Here is a 21796-nt window from a genome sequence, read left to right as displayed (position 1 = left end):
GTTGGGCAGAGGGGGAGAGGCAGAGGGACACAGAATCTCAGGCAGGCTCCATGCCCAGCGTGGAGCCTGATGGGAGGCTCCATCCCCCAACCCTGAGTTCATGGCCTGAGCCAAAATCAAGAGTTGGACGCTTAGCCAACTGAGCCACTCAGGAGTCCCAGGCTGTGTTCTTATATGTTTTATCTGTTATAATTTTGGGGTATCAGGGAAGATTTTCAAAGCCCATACAGTTCTCTCTTAATCTAGGCATCCAGTTCCTTTCACATATGTAAGTGTATGTCCTCGGATCAGTCTTCAGAAAGATTTTATTCCCTTTAGTCATGTGTATACAGAATGCTCAGTTAAGTGGTAGTAACAAGCTCTGGTATCCCAGTGAGTTTACCCAACAAGCCTTTATTTCTTGCTGCGTAACGTCCCCTACCCGTCAGGCAGCTGTGCTCCTTGTGGTGATTCAGTAACCCAGGTAACTTTGATCTTGGGGTGCTGCTGTCTCAACACATAGTTCCCAAGCGTCTAGGTCAGGAAAAGAGAAGAGCTGGAGGGGCACACGTGCCTCTGTGCTTTGGCTTCAGGTGACCCGCATCACTTGCATTCACGATTCCTAGACCAGAGTCAGTTGCACAGCCCCCCTATCCCCGCCAGGAGCACAGACACATTTGGTTGTTTTGGATGATTACAGGTTCAATCATCTTTATAGCCAGTAAATTATTTCTAACCCCTCACTGGCCCAAGTTTGAGCTTATCAGCTTATTTATCAGAAAAGCTTCCTCATGGCAGAGTCCACTGCTACCTCCTCATCCCCAACGATGCATCCAGTGAGCATCATGTCGTAGGCCGTAGGCATATGACGTGGCTGTGGCAGGGCCTGTTCTCCCTGACAGGCAGGTGGAGACTTCCTGTTCCCTCAGGGAAAAGGCAGGGAAGATGAGGGAAAGACTACAAACCATCTAACTAGTTCCACAACTATTTTGAGGCTTTAATCTCCCCCAGCCCCATTACTGTTAGATTTTGCTGTATTATAATACTTGAGGTCCTTTGATTTTTTAAAGATTTTATTTATTTATTCATGAGAGGCACAGAGAGAGAGACACAGAGAGGCAGAGACACAGGCAGAGGGAGAAGCAGGCTCCTCGCAGGGAGCCCGACGTGGGACTCGATCCTGGGTCTCCAGGATCACACTAAACTGCTGAGCCACCCAGGCTGCCCTTGAGGTCTTTTTAAAGTGTCGCTTGTTAGTTTGGCTTTGTCATAAGGGTTATTTATATAGTAGTTTTTTTTCCTCATTTCCCCCTCCTTCATGTTTCACTCTTTCTCTACTTAGGAAAGGATTTATGTCTTGACGTTTCCTATTTTATATAGATTTCTTACCTACCTACTTATTTTAGAAGCAGGATTTGAGACATTTACAACCAAACTGAAATTGAACTAAATTATTTCTAATGTTAACAATTTCATGTATAATACGAAATTCAAAGCATAATAATAAAATGAAAATCAGTGAATTCACTACCAAGTGCAAAAAATAGAACCAAGATTCCTTACCCCTCTGAGAGATTACTATGGTGATTGTTTATTATTGCCTTGCTTTTCCTTATGAGAGAAAAAAGTGTATATGTGTATATATACTCACACTAAAAATACATTGTTTACTTTTGTGTAATTGTGAAACATATTATTGAAACTTGCTGTAGTTATTCTTCTTAATCTCTTTTCTCTTTCCTTTACACGTGTAGCTATGATCTATTCAGTTTCATATTGGTGCAGTAGTCCATTATATGGCTAGAGCACAATTTTTTCTTCTATTGTTGATTTATGTACGATTTTAATATTTTTAAACAACGCTGCTATACATATGCATGTGTGTGGAGAAAAATGTCTTAGAGTATAAAACTGTAGATTTTGGGGGAGGTGTCTACATAGACAATCATATCTCCAAAAAATGTGAGTTCTGGGACCAATCCTCGAGCCTTTTCTTTGTTACTTTAGTTTCTAGGCCTTCAGTATAATGTTGCTCGAAGGTTAATAGTGGATATCTGTGTTTTACTTCTTAAAATTGTGTACATTTCTCATGAAATCTGATATTTGCTGCAGGCTTTGTTTGTCAAAACTTTAATCAGGTTAAATAAAAGCTGACTTTGTTTTGATAAAAGCTTTCCTCTTATCTATGAGGGGATGATATGGTCTTTCTACTTTCATCTCTTAATGTGATAAATTGCATTTACAGATTTTCCCACTGTTAAACCAATCACATTTCTAGAATAGACCTAACATAGTCATTTTTTAATGTGATCAATTTTGTACATTGTGGATATGAGCAATTTTTGACCATTTCTGTCTAGTATTTTTGTTCTATTTTGTTTTGTATTAATCCCATGTATTAGATACTGTTGTAATTTTATACTGTTATTATTTATTTAGACTTAAGAACATGTTTATCATTTTCTTTGTTCAACATTCCTTTTTGCCTCTCAGAGCTTCCTTTGAAGATCATTTTTCTGATTTCCTGATGAACATTCTTTAAACGTATTATATTTACATTTTTTTTTTTTAGGAGGACCTAGGAATTGTAAGTTCTTTCAGTGCTTAGGTGTCTGGAAATATCTTTATTTGGTTTTTTATCTTGAACAAATTTTGGTTCAGAACAAATTATCTTGAACAAATTTAGGTTCAGTTATTTTCTCTAAATACTTTGAAGGCGTTATTCCACTGTCCCTGGCTTTCATTATTGCTGTTGAGAAGTCAGTTGAGCTTTCTTTCTTTTTAGTTAATTTATCTTTTCTTCCAGACTACCTTAAGAACTTCTGTATGTCTGGTATTCTGCCATTTCTCTCTGATGTGTTTGGTGTCTCTTCATTAATCTTGCTTGGAATTTTTGGACTTTTTTTTTTTATTAAATTCCTAAAAATTTTATTTTAAGTAGCCTAATGTGGGCCTTGAACTCATGACCCCAAGATTAAGAGTTGCATGCCCTACCAACTGAGTTAACCAGGCACCCCTGGACTTCCTAATTCTGAGGATTTGTGACATTCCTCAGTTCTGGGGAATTCTGACCCATGATCTCCAAATAGTTCCTCCTTTCATTGTCTCTTTTGACCATTTTTTAAAAAAGATTTTATTTATTTATTCATGAGAGACACACACACACACAGAGGCAGAGACACAGGCAGAGGGAGAAGCAGGCTCCATGCAGGGATCCCAACGTGGGACTCAATCCCAAGTCTCCAGGATCACGCCCTGGGCTGAAGGCAGCGCTAAACCGCTGAGCCACCCGAGCTGCCCTCTTTTGACCATTTTTAGAGAATTCATTGGATGCATGTTAGACCTTTTATGTTTTTTTTTCTTTTTTTTTTGTCTCTTATTCTTCTCTATTTTCCATATTTGTGTCTTTGTATAGTATCTCTCATATTTATCTTCCAGTTCACTAATTTTGTCTTCAAATGTGTCTTATCTGCCATTTATCTCATCCATTTAGTTTTTTATTTTAATATTTTTCATGTCAAGAAAGTTTTCCTTCAGTCAGAAAAAGATGGGAATTTATTGTTTTTGTTTGTTTTTTATTTAAGTGTAGTTGAGACACATTAGTTTTAGGTATACAACACTGACAACTCAATACATTATACTGTGCTCACCACAGTGTAGCTACCATCTGTCAGCATATGATGTTATTATGATACCATTAACCGTATTCCCTATGCTGTACCTTTCATCCCCGTGACTTACTCATTCCATAACTGAAAGCCTGTACCTTCCACTACCCTTCATCCATTTTGCCCATACTTCCTATTCCCTCTCCACTGACAACCGTCAGTTTGTTCTCTGTATATATATATGGTCAGTTTCTGCTTTTTTTAAATTTATTCATTTGTCTTGTTTTTTAGGTTCCACATATAAGTAAAATCATGTTATATTTGTCTCTCTGATTTATTTTACTTAGCATAATACCTTCTAGGTCCATCCATGTTGTTGCAAATGGCAAGATCTCATTCCCTTTTCATGGCCAAATAATATTCTACTGTGTATCTATAGCCACATCTTCTTTATCTACTCATCTACTGATGGACATTTAGGTTGCTTCCATATCATGGCTATTGTAAATAATGCAGCAATAAACATAGGAGTGCATATATCTTTTTGAATTAGTGGGGTTTTTTTGAAGGGGGCAAATACTTAGTAGTAGAATTACTGGATCATATGCTATTTCTATTTTCAAGTTTTTAAGGACCTTCCCCACTGTTCTTCACAGGGGCTGCACCAGTTTCCATTCCACCAACAGTGCACAAAGGTTTCTTTTTCTCCACATCCTCACCAACACTTGATATTTATTTCTTTTTTGATTCTAGTCATTCCAACAGGTAGGAGGTGCTATGTTATTGTGGTTTTGTTTTGCATTTACCTGATGAGTAGAGATGTTGAGCATCTTTTCATGTCTGTAGGCCATTTGTATGTCTTCTATGGAAAAAAATATCTATTCAGGTCCTCTGTCTATTTTTTAATCATACTATTTGTTTTTTGTGTGTATTGAGTGGTACAAGTTCTTTATATATTTTGGATATTACTCCTTATCAGATATATATTTTGTGAATATCTTGTCTTATTCCATAGGTTGGCTTTTCATTTTGTTGATGGTTTTCTTCTCTGTGGAAAAGCTTTTAATTTTGTTTTAGTCCCAAAAGTTTATTTTTGCACTTTTTCCCCTGAGGAGTTGTCAAGATGTTTTATTCATACTTTTTCTTAAAAAAAAAAAACTCTTTTTAACTTATCTTTTTAATTTCCTCTTTGCTTTTTAAATATTTATTTTTATGTATTTTATACACTTAATTCTAGCATCTAATGTTTTGATGGTTTGATTTTACTTTTCGTTGTTTCAATTGATTCCAGCTTATGATACTTTATTTTCCCTTGTGCTCATGAATTTTTGTCTTGAGCTTAGGATTACTGTAACATTTTAAGACCTGGGCTTGGTTTTTTCCTTCCCAAAAGTCAAGATTTAGATAATTTTCTTTACAAAACTCCTGGTAAGAATGATTCATCCTTATATTAAGGACTTTTTTGGAAACATCTTGACTTGACACCCTCTGTGTGCTTTGGGCTGTGTTTCCTATCTTTCACAAGTGGTTCATCAATTCTGAAATTCTAGGCTTTGAGATCAGCAAATGTCACCAGAGTGGCCACTTACTTCAGTGATTTCTTATAGCTCTCTGGATTCATGCATTCTTCTTGTTTTCCCCTCTGAGTATTTATCTTATTTATTTAGCAGTTCACTTGTACTTTTTTTTAATTCAGAATTTTTGATATTTACATTTAAATCATTATTTTGTTATGGCATAATTTAAATATATTAAAATGCATAAATCTTAGTATATGGCTTGATGAATTAAAAAAAAAAGAAGTATACACATACGTACTCACCATCCAGATCAATATAGAGGAATTTACAACTCATCCCATATCCCTTTTTGTCTTTCATGCCCCTTCTCAGATTTTAAAAGATAGCTACTCTACCATATTCTCAGAAAATTCCCAGATTGAATTTTCATTTAAAAGAGTCTGTATAAGGTTAATGTGTATGTTTCCACTTTTTTAAAAAAGAGGTTTGGTCCTGATCTAATACTGTTTTAGGTTTACTGTTTCTTCACCAGAGCTTAGCATCAATTCCTGGGCTTGTGGTTATGCTTCTCTTGTACTGTGTTTGTGTGACTAGCTAAAATGTTTAATATTTTTCTCTCTTAAAGGCACTCCGAGTCATGGGGAGAATAATGAGAGAGTGTTGGTATGCCAATGGGGCAGCCCGCCTAACGGCCCTTCGTATTAAGAAGACGATCTCTCAACTTTGTGTCAAAGAAGACTGCAAAGCCTAATGATGATAATTGTGTTAAAAAGAAATCTCTCACAGCTCTTTTTTTCTCATTTTCCCTCTTTCTGTGAATGTATTTCTCCTTTTTGTTGTTGTTGTTCTACCTCAAATATAATGCAGTACAGTATTTAAGAGCCCAGAGGCAACATGGAAAAAATAACTCTAAAGTCAAGCACGGGCCAGAATTGACTTCATCTCCATGTTGTCTTTAATTTTATTTTGAAAAGCAGCACGTCAATTCATCTTTTTATTTAACATGAAAGATATTACAAAAATGTAAAATAAGCTAGACAAAAATAATACAAGTCATTAAGGTTTTATTTTACTTGAATCAAGAGCACATGAATGAAGAAAAAGAAATGTAAAAGCATTTTTTTGAGATGAAAACATATTCATTAAAAATGTGAACTAGAACATGTTATATCTCAGCAGAATTTTAGATTGCATAATCTGTGGTTTTCTTTTTCTTTATTTTAATTAAGAAGGATCTTTGAAAAAACTACATATTTCTCTGAACTCTAGTGTCTAAAACATTTGAAAGGGGAGGTGTTCAGTTGACAGATGGAAGTGAGGTCAAAGTAGCCAGAAACTGCCTCCCCTCTTCCTGCTGCCCTGCTCTTCATAAATCGACTACCACAGCAGCCCCTGAAGCAGTATGAAAGCCATACAGTTGTTACTCTCTCTCATTTACAAATGAGATATCTGACAGCTTGAGACATTGAGAAATCCCGAAAGTCACATAGTTAGTGGTGGAGCTGGCACTAGGTCCAAATCTTGTGATAATCCACACTGTAGACTTAGCTAGCTTCCTACTTTCCCTTTAATTCCCCTACAGTACTTTTCTGCCTATGCAGAAACAAGTCTTTCGTGATGGTATTTGTGATTTAGTCAAACAGAAGACAAATTGGGTCATTCTGCACAGTCATAATGGACCTGCGTGAATTCTGAGGACAATATCCATTGACATTTTCCTCATAGAAATTTCATAGTCTGCCTATTTGTTAGATAAACAAAATATTTTCTGAATTCTTCCAGAGATTAATCAGGCATAAAGATTCATTGTTAGAAGAGATCTTTAAGACTTTTTTCAGAGGTCCCCACTACTTTTGTACATACACACTTAGAAAGAATAGGAGGAGGAGGAAAGTAGGAAATATTCTGAGAAAAAATATGAAAACTCTTTCAGTAACTAGAAGTAGTTATTTCCCTCCTCTTTCAAAATGAGCAAGTAGAGGCAAAAGAAGGCTCCTGACACTTTAGCCTTTATTCTACTTTCTGTGGGGACAGAAGTGATGAATTCTGAATAATACATGGAACATTGAATATTTCATTCAAATCTATAATTCTGCTTTGGTAAAGGAGATTTAACATGGTATCTTTTGTTGTTCTAAAACATTATTTCCTAAGCTCTGTTCCTTGGTACATTCTTCTGTTGAGATGTTCCAAGACTGAAAGCGTTCTTTGATAGATTCTTAGAAAGTGATAGTACACATTAGCATATCATGTGCTTTGAGGAATCTAGCAGTAAAGAAATGTTACTTGAATATCTTTGAATTAAATTTCCCAAGTTATTTGACCATAGAACTTTTTTATGAAGAGAGGGGAAACCTTTTTACTATCCCACATTTTAGTGTTCTACACACCATAACTTGAGTAACAGTGTTTGAAAGGATATATCTATGTATTTTCATGCAGAGCACAATCTAGTGATTATAGTTCATTTTGCCATGGGATCTGTTACTGAATCCATCTTCATTTGACTGGGATGAGATATCGAAGGCAAATATCTGACAGCTGTGGTACTCTCACTCATGCAGTTATCCATTCATTAAATAAGATAGGGGACCCCATTTCTTCATTGCCACAGTATTGGGGCCAATAGAGAAAAGTGGATGGGATCTGCCCTCAGGGATTTTAAAGACTAATTTGGAAATGGGAACAGGGATGTAGGTGTCAGGTTGGCGGAAGGAAATAAATACAAAGTAGGAAGTACAAAGTAGGAAGTCTTGAGTTCCCTACAACAGTGGGTTCCAGAAATTATTTTCAATTTGCAAAACATTTAGAAAGTGTCTTTATTTGGCTATTGCAGACAATCCAAATTATGTAATCAGTTTTTTAAATTGCGTATATGAAGGGATTTTAAAAAGAACTTACGTGAAGGAGTAATCTTGCTTGTGCTTAATACCTTGATTTCTCATAGATTGTTTTTGAATATATGAGAATAAAATTATTTATTTACTGTGGTTGTACTATAGTTATATGGTTGTTCAAATAAACGAGAATAGTATTTTCTGCTTTATTCACTTGTGTTGGGTGAATATACTCATTTAATTTCTGAGAGAATGTTTTAACATCTCCATTTTCCTTGATACTATGTTTTATAATTTATTTGGGTGTGTCCAAATAGAACTCCATATTTTTGTTGGTTCAGCTTCTACTCTAGAGAAATCTGTACATTTTGAGATGTTTTTTTCTTGGTTTTGTCTTAGTTTACTATAGCTTCTGACTGACTAGTCTTACATCTTAATTACCAAACACACTTCTTAAGAAATAGTTTAACAAAAATGGTAAAAAAAAAAAAAATTAAAAGCTCTAATTTTCCTTAATCCTCTACATGATTACAAATGGAAAATGCTCACTTAAAAAAGCAGGATAAAGTTTAGAGCATAAAACAAATTTATTGTATATACCTAGGCTGTTAAAGTATGTATTATTTGTTTTTGATGGGGTGTCATCGTATAATATTTATTTCTTTTGAATTGTGTTATAAGAAAAAAAATATTCTTCTTAGGCTCAATGTGTCAGTGTTCTTTGCTCCTTTCAAATATTTTGACTTTGAGTATAATATGAACCTTGGGAAAATGCTATTTATGAAATGTTGGTACTGTATAAAGTGGTGATGGGGTTTCTATGCAGCATCACTTCCTTAAAATAAGGGAAACATTATTTGTTGTCAATATTAAGCATGAACTTGTTGCCTTTAAGCTACGCATTTAAGTGTGTAATTGTACAGATTCTGTTGTGTGCTTTCTTCTATGTCTAAAATATTTGGCATGTCACATCTAGAATTCTTAATTTATGTTCTGACTTGAAAGTTAAGTGAAACATGACTGTGTCGTGCACTATTTTAGGCATAGCACTTGCTTTTCATCTTTATACTTTCAATTAACTTTGCATTTTAAATTTCCATGATTGTATGAAAATAGTAACCTGGTTGCAGTGTCTGAAGACTTCAAAATCAGCTTTTATTTTAAAATGAAGATCTACGATAGATTCATTAGGTTATGAGTTCCATAAGAATTTATTATTCTTAATACTTCTACTATAGTAGAATTATTAAACAAAACTACTGTGATGGAATTTTGCCACCATGTGACTTACTGGGGCAGAGAATACTCAGGGCTGTCTTAGAGTTTACGCAAAAATACCAGGGAACCTGCTGAGCAAGTTATCTGAAAGCAGGGAGCCCACGTTTGCCATTACATGAAATTCAACTTAAAATTGCTTAGGAGGGGATATGTTTTGATTATTTATTTAAAATAAATATGGAGATTTTTTTTTGTTTTAATAAATTCATTTAAAGTTTGGACATTTTATTTCCCATCAGGAAATTGAGAAAGTAACAGTAGCAAATGAGTCAAGTTGATGGCGCTCAATGCCTTCAATAAGCATCCCTCTAAATAAATTTACAAATACAGCATTTTAGGTTACTTGGAAATATTTAAGAATTCATATCTTAAAATGGTGTCATGGTTTTTGAAGATATTTTAAATATCCTCTCCATGTGAAACGTGTCCCTTCTATGTTTGACGCTGTTCTGTATTGGCTCGCTCCCTAAGGTAATGCCTACAGGGACTTTATGCACTATTTAGTGAACACAGTCATCCCTTTGCTTCTGGTGGCTTCTTCTAAACAGAAGGAAAAAATGTTGGTTGGAATACAAAAGTTTCGTTAAAAATGTTAATATTAAATAGAATTTCCATAATAGGCAGCTTTTCAAAGTGTTTCAATGCAAATTTTCCAATATTTGACACTCCCTTTTCTCTCTAGCTTTGCTTTTATGTTTATTTTTTCGCCTCCTTTTAAAAAATTCCCTACTGTCTTCCAAAATTATATTTAGTCCCAATTGTAAAAAGCAACTATATTATTTAACTTAATCTAATATTTTGCCTTCCAATGAAAAAGAATTCCTTGGTTGTCCTAAGTTATTTAATATGTGTCACAGACAATAACAAAAACCAGAACTCGGAAATTGTTAAGGATGTAAGAGATTTTATAATTCAACTCCCAAATCGTATAGATGGTGAAACCAAGGATCAAAGATTAAAGTCACTCATTATTAGCAAAAATGATGACACCCACCACAGGGCTCTACCACATTTGCTAATTAAAAAATAATTAGCATGCATTGAGACCTACCTGGAATGTATACTGATAGAATGCACCGTTTAATGGTGTTGATCAAATCTCACTTCTCTTTTTTTTTTTTTTTTCTGCTAAAATAATTTGCTCACTCATGGTGGAGTCAGTGAGAAAAACTACAACAGACCAGGGAAAAGTCGTAAAATAGTTGTCATGTTAGGTAGGCAACCACTAAAGTGCTGAATGAAATTTAGGAATTGTGAGAATGTAGAATTTCTTTGTGCAAGTGGCAAGTAATGATGAGACACCTCATGCCTCTTGTTCCTCCTTTCTGTAAGGATTGTTCTTTTTATGCCTGGGAATGGGAGCGAGAGATGATAGGTAGTTGAATCTCAGACCATGGCTAGTAGCATATTGTCTTCTCTCGTCTCAGTTTCTCATTACCTTATGTTCTGCTTTTCTTCTGTAATTCCTGTTCTTTTAGTCTTCTAGCCCATGTTCAGGTTGCTCCACACTGAACTTCCTGGCAAGATTTTAGTTTGCCATGCCCACATGTGAGAGGTCTTGTCTCCTGCCTTTTCCAGTGATTTTTCATTTGGCACAATGAAAAGAGTATTTCTTAAAGGCAGAGAAGATTTTCTTTTACATTTTAAAAAGACTACCAGTTAGTTACATTCTAGCTTTTAGCTAACATGTAAGGAATGTCTACTTTTGCCTTAATGCCAAATTCTTCTTCAGAGATGATGACTTGGACAGAGAATGTGAAATCCAAGTCTCATAATGTGATTGCTAAATTTATTTCTGCTGTTTCATACAATTGCTTTGTTTTGCATCGGCCATCTTTTAGAATTAAGCTGTTATGGCATATGGTTTGTAACATAAGATTGTATTGAAATTAAGTAATAGTTCCCATTTTTAAAATCCCTCTGTTAAGAACTTCCAGGGTACTTCTTAATTCAGTTGTAGATTAACACAACATTTGGGAGAATATGCACACTGTCTCATTCTAGATTTTAATATATTCAGATAGGACTATATTTTCTCATCACTGGTCCATGTTATTGTACAAGAAGAATTTCTCTGCAGATCTAACGGTTTTAATATCTTTACACTGGGGCACGTGAACCTGAATGTTAATAGAGCCACAGAGCCCGAATGTATTAGGAAATGAGCTTTATATTGAGTGTCACCAGATCCAGCTGGGTATATTGTACTTTACACAAGTACTCTCCCCTGAGGGGCAGATAGGAGCTGAAATCTAACCCGCAATTGGCTCCTCCAATTCAAATATTTTTATATTTTTCAGAAATGCACCTTATGTGCAGAAAAAGGGTCCTGCTTGTACAACCTCAGAAAATGAGAATTAAACTTTCAAAATGCTTCTTGACATCTGCAAATTGACTAGAGAACTTTGGTGGGAAATTCTTTAGATCTTCATCCTAGCATTTCCAAGACAGGAAAAAGAGATTGTGTGTTTATTCTGTCGATTTAATTTTTCAGCCCCGACAATCTGCAGCAAGACACATGGGCCCACATTTAATATCTCCGTTGAGTTGTCTTTCCATGTGTAAGCCTGTTCATCGGCTTTGCCTGTAAAGAGGCAACTACATGCCTACATTCTAACTAATGCAAGGATAAGATGAGATTTTCTAGTATCTCCATTTCCTTAAATAGGCTGAAGACAAGTAATTAAATACTTTCCAAAAGTCTAACTCTTTTTTCTATTTATATAAAGGATGTCTGACCCAAAATATTAACTTCTAGTTTCCACAATGACTAGTGTCAAGCTCTTGTACTCATCTGAACCTAGACTGGAGAAAATTATTCAAACTTAATCTGTATTTCAGGTTTTAAAATGTCCTAAATCAGAAAATTAGATTCATATCTCAAAAAAAATTTTTGGATTGACTTTCAAAGTACTAATATTAATTATACTTTTCTTTTGGTAGTGTGACTTTTCTTATACCTAAGAACATATTACAAATGTCAAAACCACTGCATTTTGACATCGCAAAACATGCCTTGAACTCTTGAACTACTGTGAAAAGAATCACTGGTGTAAAGACTTATTGTAAGCTGGCTGATATTCATAGGTATGTAGCAAGATATTACTCTTGAACGGGCAGGCTCAAATGAATGTATATAAAGAATATGAAGAAATAAACTAGGTTTTAAATAAGAACTGGGCAATAAATAGTATAAAAAAATGCAGATGGAAATTTCTGTAGTTACAATTTTAATTGTTGAAACTGAAAAGAATTCCAAATTCCAAAGAGAAATGAATGATACTCAGATGTTTCATTAACTTCTAGTCTATGGAAATATGCATTTTGTAGTAACACGTATACTTATTTTCTTTAGAAATAATAGTATTTTAAAATTTAGTAAGAACTCAGTGATAGCCTTCATACCAAAATGTTTAACTTTACCAACAGCAAGTCAGAAAAGTATTTATTTTAAAGCTTTTTAAATATTATTGCATAACTTTCAGCTGCCTCCAATGTAAAGACTTATCAGCCTAAATGTTATATTTTTATGTATGCATTTCTGAAAATGTATTGTTTTGTAAAGTGGCCAAGTTAATAAATCAATCACTCCTTGCACTTGTTTCTGTGAAGCATATAGAGCTCTATTTTAAATAAAAAGAAAATGTGTCCTATTTCAGTTTTTATGTTCTATTATTTTAAAATTGTCTTTATATTTGCATGCAGTAAATAGGAGGGTTTTGTAACTTCAAATGTTGGCTCCAATGGGTACTGGATTTTTCTTCCTTCTTCCTGGAAAAGACACTTGCTTCTTCAATAGGCATTTATTTCTCTATGTGAAACTTACAATAGTCTGTCTTGTTTTTCCTGTAGAGTAACCATTCCTTGTATTTATTGAAGGATGTATTGAAAGATTTCTGGGTAGGCCTGCTCTCAGGCCAAAAATTGCTTCCTTCACTTTTAAATAAAATCCTGAACACTCACATGGTCTACAACCACCTCCAGGGTATGGGGCCTGACAACTTCTGTGCCTTCATTTCTGGTATCCCCCCACCTCCAGCCCCAACTGTTCTCCAGACTGAGCTTCTTGGTGCTCCTTGAACTTGCAGGACAGTTGCCTGTCCCCAGGGGATTGTTCTATTCCCTCTGCCTGGACCATCCTTCCTGCAGGTAGTCGGGTGGTGTAGGTCTCTGTCAAATACTATCACAACAAATGGTGTTTTGGGGCCGTTCTTTCTAGAGTAGCGCCCTTTATTATTCACTGTCCACTTAACCTGTTTTGTTTTTCTTTATTGTACTTTGCATTAACTGGCATTATACTGTATCATAGACCTTGAACAGTAGAATTAGGGATCTTTTCACGTAAGTTTGAAGATGTCATTTTAAAACATGAAGAATAATGTGTTGTGCACAGTGAGAAATCATCTGTGGGACTCATCACCCACCCATCCCCTCCCTCATGTCTGTAATAAACCCAGTCAAGAAGAGTTTATCCAAATTCATAGTGGCTGCTGCAAAATGACATGATGGGAAAAATAGGTTGTGTGGTTTGTACTTTCAACCCTATGAAGCCGGTTGTTTTCTGGGACTCAGCATAGACATGCAGAATACTGCATTGGTTTTACTGTTGGTGTGGGTTTTCGGTCCCTTTACTTCATTTTTTTCACGTTGAGGGCAGTTTTATTCACGTATCCTCATTGCATTAAGTAGGTACTAACCAGGTTCACACTTGAATATTCTCCCCAACAATCATTAAGTCAGGTTCTCATTTGGCTTCATGATTAGCTTCTTCCTGGAATTGTGGAGAAAAGCAAACTATTTGTCTTATGTCAGTCTAGATTGTGAAACTCCTGCCTGAAATAAGACAAATGATTTTGTTTCAGCAGGCCTGGTAGTAGCGGGTTTTTTCAGTTATGACTTTGCAATAGCCTCTCAGCATTTTTATTTTTTAACACCAATGTGTGCAAAGTGGATGAACATTCACAATGATGAAATAATTTACCTAATGAGTGAACTTAAAAGTGGGTAGTCACCTCTTTTTCGCTTAGGATAGATTCCATGACATTGGGGGATAACTAAATCCAGGCTGTTTTATGGGATGTTCTACAGGTGCAATTTTAAAGAAATGCTCTATGACTTTGAGCCTTGTTGTGGTTAAAGAGAGTATTTGAACTTTGAATAGTTTCTTTAAAATCTGTTTAATGACAAAAACTTTTATATAGAAACAAAAACTTTTCTATAGAGAAATTCTTTATTATTGTTGTTGTTAATGCTGTATGTAACAAAATTGTAATTACCATCAATCCCTTCCGTACTTAAAATAGATTCAAATTCTTTCCCTCTCAAATATTAATCCTTATCAACTAAATAGAAAATAAAGATAAAAATAAATCTTTATCAAACGTTGCTGCAAAGTGCATAGTATCATAACAGTTATTGCAGATGCTACTAAGAAAACAATAAGCTCCTGCATTTCAGAAAATAATCTGTTGAAAGAACATGAGGCGTGCACACAAACGGCCTGTCTAACCTTAGAAGCTAGTAACAGAAGAGATGTCATAAGGAAGAAAGTTATTGAGGCCGAGTGTGGATACAGATATAAATGATAGCAAAGAGTTGAATGAGGCATGAGGTTAAGTTGGAATATTCAAGAAAATTAAGGAGTTGATGCTATAGGATGGGAAAGACTTGGGTAAGTGGGACAGACAGAGAGGTCCCTGGTAGGAAAACTGTCTGAAACAAAGACAGGAATGCTCAAGGCACTGAGCAATCTACAGGAGTAGAAAGGAGGGTTTTTTATAAATTCAGATTACAGCATTTAAGCTTGATCCTGCCTTTGAGGGAGACTGAAGGTCTTAAAGCAGCAATGATAATAGGACTTTGGGACAGGCATACCTTGAAGATCCTCCTAGCTCAACTTCAGACCACTGCAATAAAGCAAATAAATACCACAATAAAATGAGTCAAATGAATTTTTTGGTTTCCTAGTACATATACAAGTTATGTTTACACTCTACTATTGTCTTTTGAGTGTGCAATAATATTACATCTAAAAAAAGCAATGCAAATACCTTAATTAAAAATACCTTATTGCTAAAAAGTGCTAGCCATCATCTGAGCTTTCAGCAAGTCTTAGTTTATGACCCCAGATGACCATAACAAATAAAATAACAATGAAGAACTTTCAGATATTGCAAGAATTATCAAAATGCAGCACAGAGGCACAAAGTGAGCAGATGCTGTCACAGAAATGGCACTCAGGGACTCACTTAACACAGAGTTGCCACAAACCTTGAATTTGCAAAAAGCACAATAGCTGTGAAGTGCAATAAATTGAAGCACAATAAAATGAAGCTACGCCTCACTTTCATAAAGGAATTTTAAAAGTTACCTTCTTAGGAGATATATCAAAGAGACCTGAAGATTCCTCCATTACCTTTCCTCTCTAATTGCTGGATATTTAGAGACAGCAGACAGGTGAAGAATTTTAAGATGAGCTGTACAGTTGGTGTGATGTAGGTGTCTTTATATGGTGCTTTCCCCCCACTTTTTAATGTGTCTTAAAAGCAAAGCAGAATATATTCACAAGGAAGATAAAAAAATTAAAGATTATGAAAGATTTTATCCTTAATAGTTTGGTTTTATTGCAAATATGAATTTTATAACACACACATAGAAACAAGCATTTATAAAGGTCTTCCTCATAATTCCATCTCCACATGAAAAATTTCCAGGTGCCACTGAACTGTGTGCAGTACATTTCAAATATAATCAAATTGGGCTTAGAAATACTAATGGTGATTTCATAGAAGAACCCTTGCTTCAGCAATTTAGGAAATTACACTTGATTTTCTTTTGAGTGTTACTCAATTGTGCTTGAAATTGTTCATTTGAACTCTTCCAAACAAGAAGCAGGTGGTTAAATGTGGGCACTGTTTAACATTTACACAAAACATTCCAAACACAATGCACTTTTGCCCTTTGAATGTCAACCAGCTTTCTTCTCTCCCATAGCCCGTCCTTCCTTAGCCATTTGATTTGACCTCGCTACATCCCTGAAAGGAGAATTGGTTCAAAAGTAGTTACCTGCTAGGAAGCATTAGGCTATTTTTATAATCTTCCTGCTAAAGCTTTTAATGTGGCAACTGCTGGTTACTGAAGCAGTTTAAGATAAAGGAACTGCTGAGTTTGCCTTTTTTTTTTTTTTTTTTTTTAATAGTAAAACACAAGGTGACACAGAGATAGAAGTGAACCAGAACAGGGAAATAGAGCCTAGTTTTCTGCACAGAGCAAAAGCAAGACTGCAAAACACATTTCAATTCTATACTGCAATCAAGATCTTTGCTTTTATATAATACGTGAACTAGTTCATGAAGTGCACTTTTCTCAAAGTCAGCTTTTCCTTTACCAGAAATACATGGGTGATATCATGAACTTCTTACTGAGAATCCATTTGCTACAAAGTACTTAGTAAATACCCCAAATTTACAATCAGGTAGGAAGATGACATTCAGAAACACATAGACTTGGCTATTTATTATTTCTTCTTTCCTTCCTGAAACAAACTTTTGTAGAAGTAGGGTACCATTTCCTGTCCCCATCTCCTTTCTGCCCATCCACTTTCTCTGTCCACCACAGTGGACCTTTTGCTCTCGTTACTCTTCTATCTGCCTTCCCTATGCTTACAAATGGCATCATGTAGCCTAGAGCATCATTAATTTATCACAATCTACCTTTAATACTGTCATATCACTTTATATATAATGTAAGAACTTTACAAAACAGGTTTTCATTTTCTTTCTCTTGTCCTTTGTGGTTCTGTTGTTGTATGATGTCCTTTTATATATGTTATAATTTCACAATATATTGATTTAATTTTTGCTTTAAACTGTGAATTATATGTTAAAAAATTAAATTACATTTAAAATTTTAATTTTTGTTTTTTTAAGATTTTATTTATTTATTTTGAGAGGGGGGAGGGGCAGAGGGAGAGGGGCAAGCAGATTCCCCACTAAGCATGGAGCTGGACACAGGGCTTGATCTCATGACCATGAGATCATGACCTAAGCTGAAACCAAGAGGCAGATGCTTAACTGACTGAGCCACCCAGGTGCCCCAAATTTAAGACTTTTAAATGAAGATTATTTCCCATCATATTTACTATATCTTCATTTTCTTGTGTGTAGATTTGCATTTTATTTATTTTTTTAAATATTTCATTTACTTATTTGAGAGAGAGAGAGAGAGAGCACGAGCAGGGGGGAGGGGCAGAGAGAGAGGGACAAGCAAACTCTCCACTGAACGGGGAACCCATTTAGGGGCTTGATCTCAGCACCCTGAGATTATGACCTGAGCTCAAAGGCAGACACCCAACCGACTGAGCCACCCAGGGGCCCCTAGATTTGAGTTTTAATCTGATATTATGTTCTTCAGTCAGAAAATTTTCCTTTAACTTTCCTTGTACAGAATTGAATTTTCTCAGCTTTTGTTAATCTGCAAATACCTTTTTGCAAATATTGTTGAATATTTTCATTGGACATAGAATTCTAAATTAACAGTTTCTTTTTTTGTTTGTGAGTCTCTTTTGTCAGTACTTTAAAGTCATTGTTTCATTATCTCCCCATTTGCATTGTTTTTGATAAGAAAGGCAGCATTAATTCTTGTCTTCTCCTGTGTTGTGGCCTTTTTATACTGTTCTAAGATTTCCTCTTTTCCCCATGTCTTCATGAATCAGATTATGATGGGCCTTGGTGTAGTTCTTTGTTTATATTCTACTTTTGTTTCAGTGGATTTCCTGGATCTGCATGTGTACAGTTTTCATCAAATCTGGAAAATTTCTAATCCCCATAATTTCTTCAGAATGTTTCTACCCCATGAACTGTCTTCTCTTGTAGAGATCTTCAAATACACGCCTGTGAGACATCTTGGAAATGCTCTGTTGGTAACTGAGTTTCTGTTTGTTTTTTCTGCTGCTTTTTTTTTCCTCTCTGTGCTCCAAACTTGATTTATTTTGATTACCTGTGACTTCAAGTTCATTATTCCCTTCTTTTGCATTTTCCACTCTCCTGACACACCATCTTGGTGAAATTTTCATTTCAGAAATATTGTATTTTTCACCTTGAGAAATATCACTTAAATCTTTTTCTTATACCGTATCTCTTCTCATTATTTTCATGTGTACTTTACTTTGTGTACTTTGTATTTTAGTCCTGAAGTGTTTTTATAAAATCTTTGTCTTCCTCTAGGGATGTTTTTTGAATTGTCTTTTCTCTTGTTTATGGATCATATTTTCTTTATTTGCATGTCTAGTAATTTTTAATTAGATTCTGGACATTGTATAGGTTAAATAATTGAGTTTCTAGATTTTATTGTCATTTTTTTCCCCTGGAGATTTGAAGTTTGATTTAGAAGGCATTTAGAATAGTTTTATTCTTTCAAGTATTGTTTTAATCTTCATTAGGATAGGTCTAGAGTAGCCTAATCCTAGGTCTACTTTAGCCATACGGGAAAAGTGGGACTCTTAGGATTTCAACCACGTGCCCCAGGTTTTGATAAACTCTCTATACTCTGCTGGTCAGAACTCAAACATCTGCTAGCCTGTGTGAACTTGGCAAATTGTCCAGTTCACAGATTCTCAGTATGTGTTCTTTGCCTTGTCTTACGAAAATCCACCTAAGTAGTCTTAGCACTTAACAAAAGATTCAAAGTTCTCTCAGTGCAGACTTTTGAAGCTATTTCTCTGTAAAACTCCCCCTTATTCTGCAAATATGAGTTATCTTAGCCTTCTCAAATGCAGTCTCTGTCTCTACAAATCAGCAAACTGCCACACTTAGCCTGCTTCCTCCTTTCTCACATTCCTCCAAGAAGTGCCTCTGGGAAAAGAACCCAGGCAATAATGGGCGTGCTTGTTTCATGTGTTTCCCTTGTTTTAGGGATTATAATCCTGTATGTCCTATTGTTAAATGTCATATATATATATATATATATATATTATGTATATATATAAATATATATATATAATTATGTATATATATAAACATGTATATTATATATAAAACCTTACATTTCTATTTCACTCTTATATTGCACATATATTTATTTCAGATATTTAACATTTTAAATTCAATTTAGTTAATATACAGTGCAGTACTGCTTCAGGAGCAGAATCCAGTGATTCTTCACTGACATACAAAACCCAGTACTCATCCCAAGTGCCCTCTTTAATGCCCATCATCTATTTAGCCCATTTTCCCACCCACCTCCCTTAGCAACTCTCAGTTTGTTTTCTAGTTAAGAGTCTCTTATGGTTTGGCTTCCTCTCTGTTTTTATCTTATTTTATTTTTCCTTCCATTCCCCTATGTTCACCTTTTTGTTTCTTAAATTCCACATATGAGTGTAATCATATGGTCTTTGTCTTTCTCTAAGTTATGTCACTTAGCATTATACACTCTAGCTCCAACCACATTGTTGCAAATTGCAAGATTTCATTCTTTTTGATCACCAAGTAATATTCCATTATATACATATCATATCTTCTTTATCCATTCTTCAGTTGATGGACATTTGGGCTTTTTCCATAATTTGGCTATTGTTGATGTTGATAGTGCTGCTATAAACATTAGGGTGCATGTGCTCCTTTGAATCAGCATTTTTGTATCTTTGAATAAATACCTAGCAGTGCAATTGCTGAGTCATAGGGTAGTTCTATTTTTAACTTTTTGAGGAACCTTCATACTGTTTTCCAGAGTGGCTGCACCAGTTTGCATTTACACCAAGAGTGGAAAAGTGTTCCCCTTTCTCTGCATCCTTGCCAATACCAGTTGTTTCCTGAGTTGTTAAGTTTAGCCATTCTGAGTGGTGGAAGGTGGTGTGTCCCTGATGATGAGTGATGTTGAGCATCTTTTCATGTGTATATTAGTCATCTAGATGTCTTCTTTGGAAAAGTGTCTATTCATGTCTTCTGCCCAAAACTTAACTGGATTATTTGTTTTTTGGGCATTGAATTTGATAAGTTCATTATTGATTTTAGATACTAACCCTTCATCATCAGTTATGTCGTTTGCAAATATCTTCTCCCATTCCATCATTGCCTTTAGTTTTGTTATTGTTTCCTTTGCTCTGCAGAAGCTTTTTATCGTAATGAGTTCCCAATGGTTTATTCATTGCTTTTGTTTCCCTTGCCTCTGGAGACATGACTAGTAAGAAGCTGCTGCAGCCAAGGTCAAAGAGGTTGCTGTCTCTAGGATCAGGATGGGGTCCTGTCTTACATTTAAGTGTTTTATCCATTTTGAATTTATTTTTGTGAATGGTGAGAAAGTGGTCTAGTTTCATGTGGCTAGAATGTGGCTGTCCAGTTTTCCCAAGACCATTTGTTGAAAAGACTGTCTTTTTTCCATTGGATAGTCTTCCTTGCTTTGTTGAAGATTAGTTGACCATATAGTTTTGGGTTCATTTCTGGGTTTTCTATTCTGTTCCATTGATCTATGTGTCTGTTTTCGAACCAGTACCATATTATTTTGATTGCAGCTTTTAAATACAGCTTGAAGTCCAGAATTGTGATTCTTCCTGCCTTGCTTTTATTTTCTACATTATTTTGGCTATTTAGATTCTTTTCTGGTTCCATACAAATTTTAGCATTATTTGTTCTAGCTCAGTGAAAGATGCTGGTGTTATTTCGATAGGGACTTCATTAAATATATAGATTGTTTTGGATAGCATAGACATTTTAACAATATTTGTTTTTCCAATCCATGAACATGGACTGATTTTCCATTTTTTGTGCCTTCTTCAATTTCTTTCATAAGTGGTCTATAGTTTTCAGCAGATAGATCTTTATCTCTTTGCTTAGGTTTATTCCTAGGTATCTTATGGTTTTTGGTGCAATTGTAAATGGGATAAATTCTTTCATTTTTCTTTCTTCTGTCTCATTGTTAGTGTATAGAAATGCAGCAGATTTCTGTACATTGATATTATATCCTTTGACTTTGCTGAATTCATGTATCAGTTCTAGCAATTTTTGGGTGGTCTTTCAGGTTTTCTACATAGAGTATCATGTCATCTATAAATAGTGAAAGTTTGACTTCCTCTTTGCTGATTTATTCTTTTTGTTGTCTGATTGCTGAGGCTAGGACTTCCAGTACTATGTTGAACAACAGTGATGAGAGTGGACATCTCTGTCCTCCCTCTTAGGAGAAAAGCTTTCAATTTTCTCCCATTGAGGATGTTACTAGCTATAGGTCTTTCATATATGGCTTTTATGATATTGAGGTATGTTCCTTCTATCCCTACTTTCTTGAGGGTTTTTATCAAGAAAGGATATTCTATTTTGTCAAATGCTTTTTCTGCATCTATTAAGAGGATCATATGGTTCTTATCTTTTCTTTTATTCATGTGGTATATCATATTGATTGATTTGTGAATACCGAACCACCCATGCAACCCAGGAATAAATCCCACTTGATCATAGTGAATAATTCTTTTAATGTACTGATGGATTTGATTAGCTAGTATCTTGTTGAAAATTTTTTGCATTTATGTTCAACAGGGATATTGGTCTATAACTCTCCTTTTTAGTGGAGTCTTTGTCTGGCTTTG

General features: G+C 35.1%; 1 protein-coding gene and 1 long non-coding RNA gene across 10 annotated transcripts in view; one reads left to right on the top strand and one right to left on the bottom strand.

Moving 5' to 3' along the window:
* The window catches only part of ACVR1C (activin A receptor type 1C), a 79417-nt gene extending 66542 nt beyond the window's left edge, over positions 1-12875 (top strand). For all 3 annotated transcript variants that reach the window (XM_025471147.3, XM_025471146.3, XM_035697523.1), the window contains one exon: positions 5733-12875. In XM_025471147.3, coding sequence (XP_025326932.1) covers positions 5733-5858 — 126 coding nt within the window. In that variant the 3' untranslated portion in view covers positions 5859-12875. The remainder of the gene's footprint in view (positions 1-5732) is intronic.
* Positions 1-21796, bottom strand: part of LOC112674729 (uncharacterized) — a 60619-nt gene that overhangs the window by 9217 nt on the left and 29606 nt on the right. For 2 of the 7 annotated variants that reach the window (XR_007408540.1, XR_003145542.3), the window contains exons 3-4: positions 15097-15128; positions 13920-13993 (exon numbers count right to left, since the gene is read on the bottom strand). The exons of 2 other annotated variants lie outside the window; for them this stretch is intronic. This is a non-coding gene — a long non-coding RNA (uncharacterized LOC112674729). The remainder of the gene's footprint in view (positions 1-13919; positions 13994-15096; positions 15129-21796) is intronic. 3 more of the 7 variants (XR_007408542.1, XR_003145543.3, XR_004804118.2) reach the window with 2 other exon arrangements.

This window comes from Canis lupus, chromosome 36, assembly GCF_003254725.2.
Source record: "Canis lupus dingo isolate Sandy chromosome 36, ASM325472v2, whole genome shotgun sequence".
Classification (NCBI taxonomy): Eukaryota; Metazoa; Chordata; class Mammalia; order Carnivora; family Canidae; genus Canis; species Canis lupus.
Note: the sequence above shows the minus strand (reverse complement) of the source record. Positions and strands in the feature narration are given on the sequence as shown.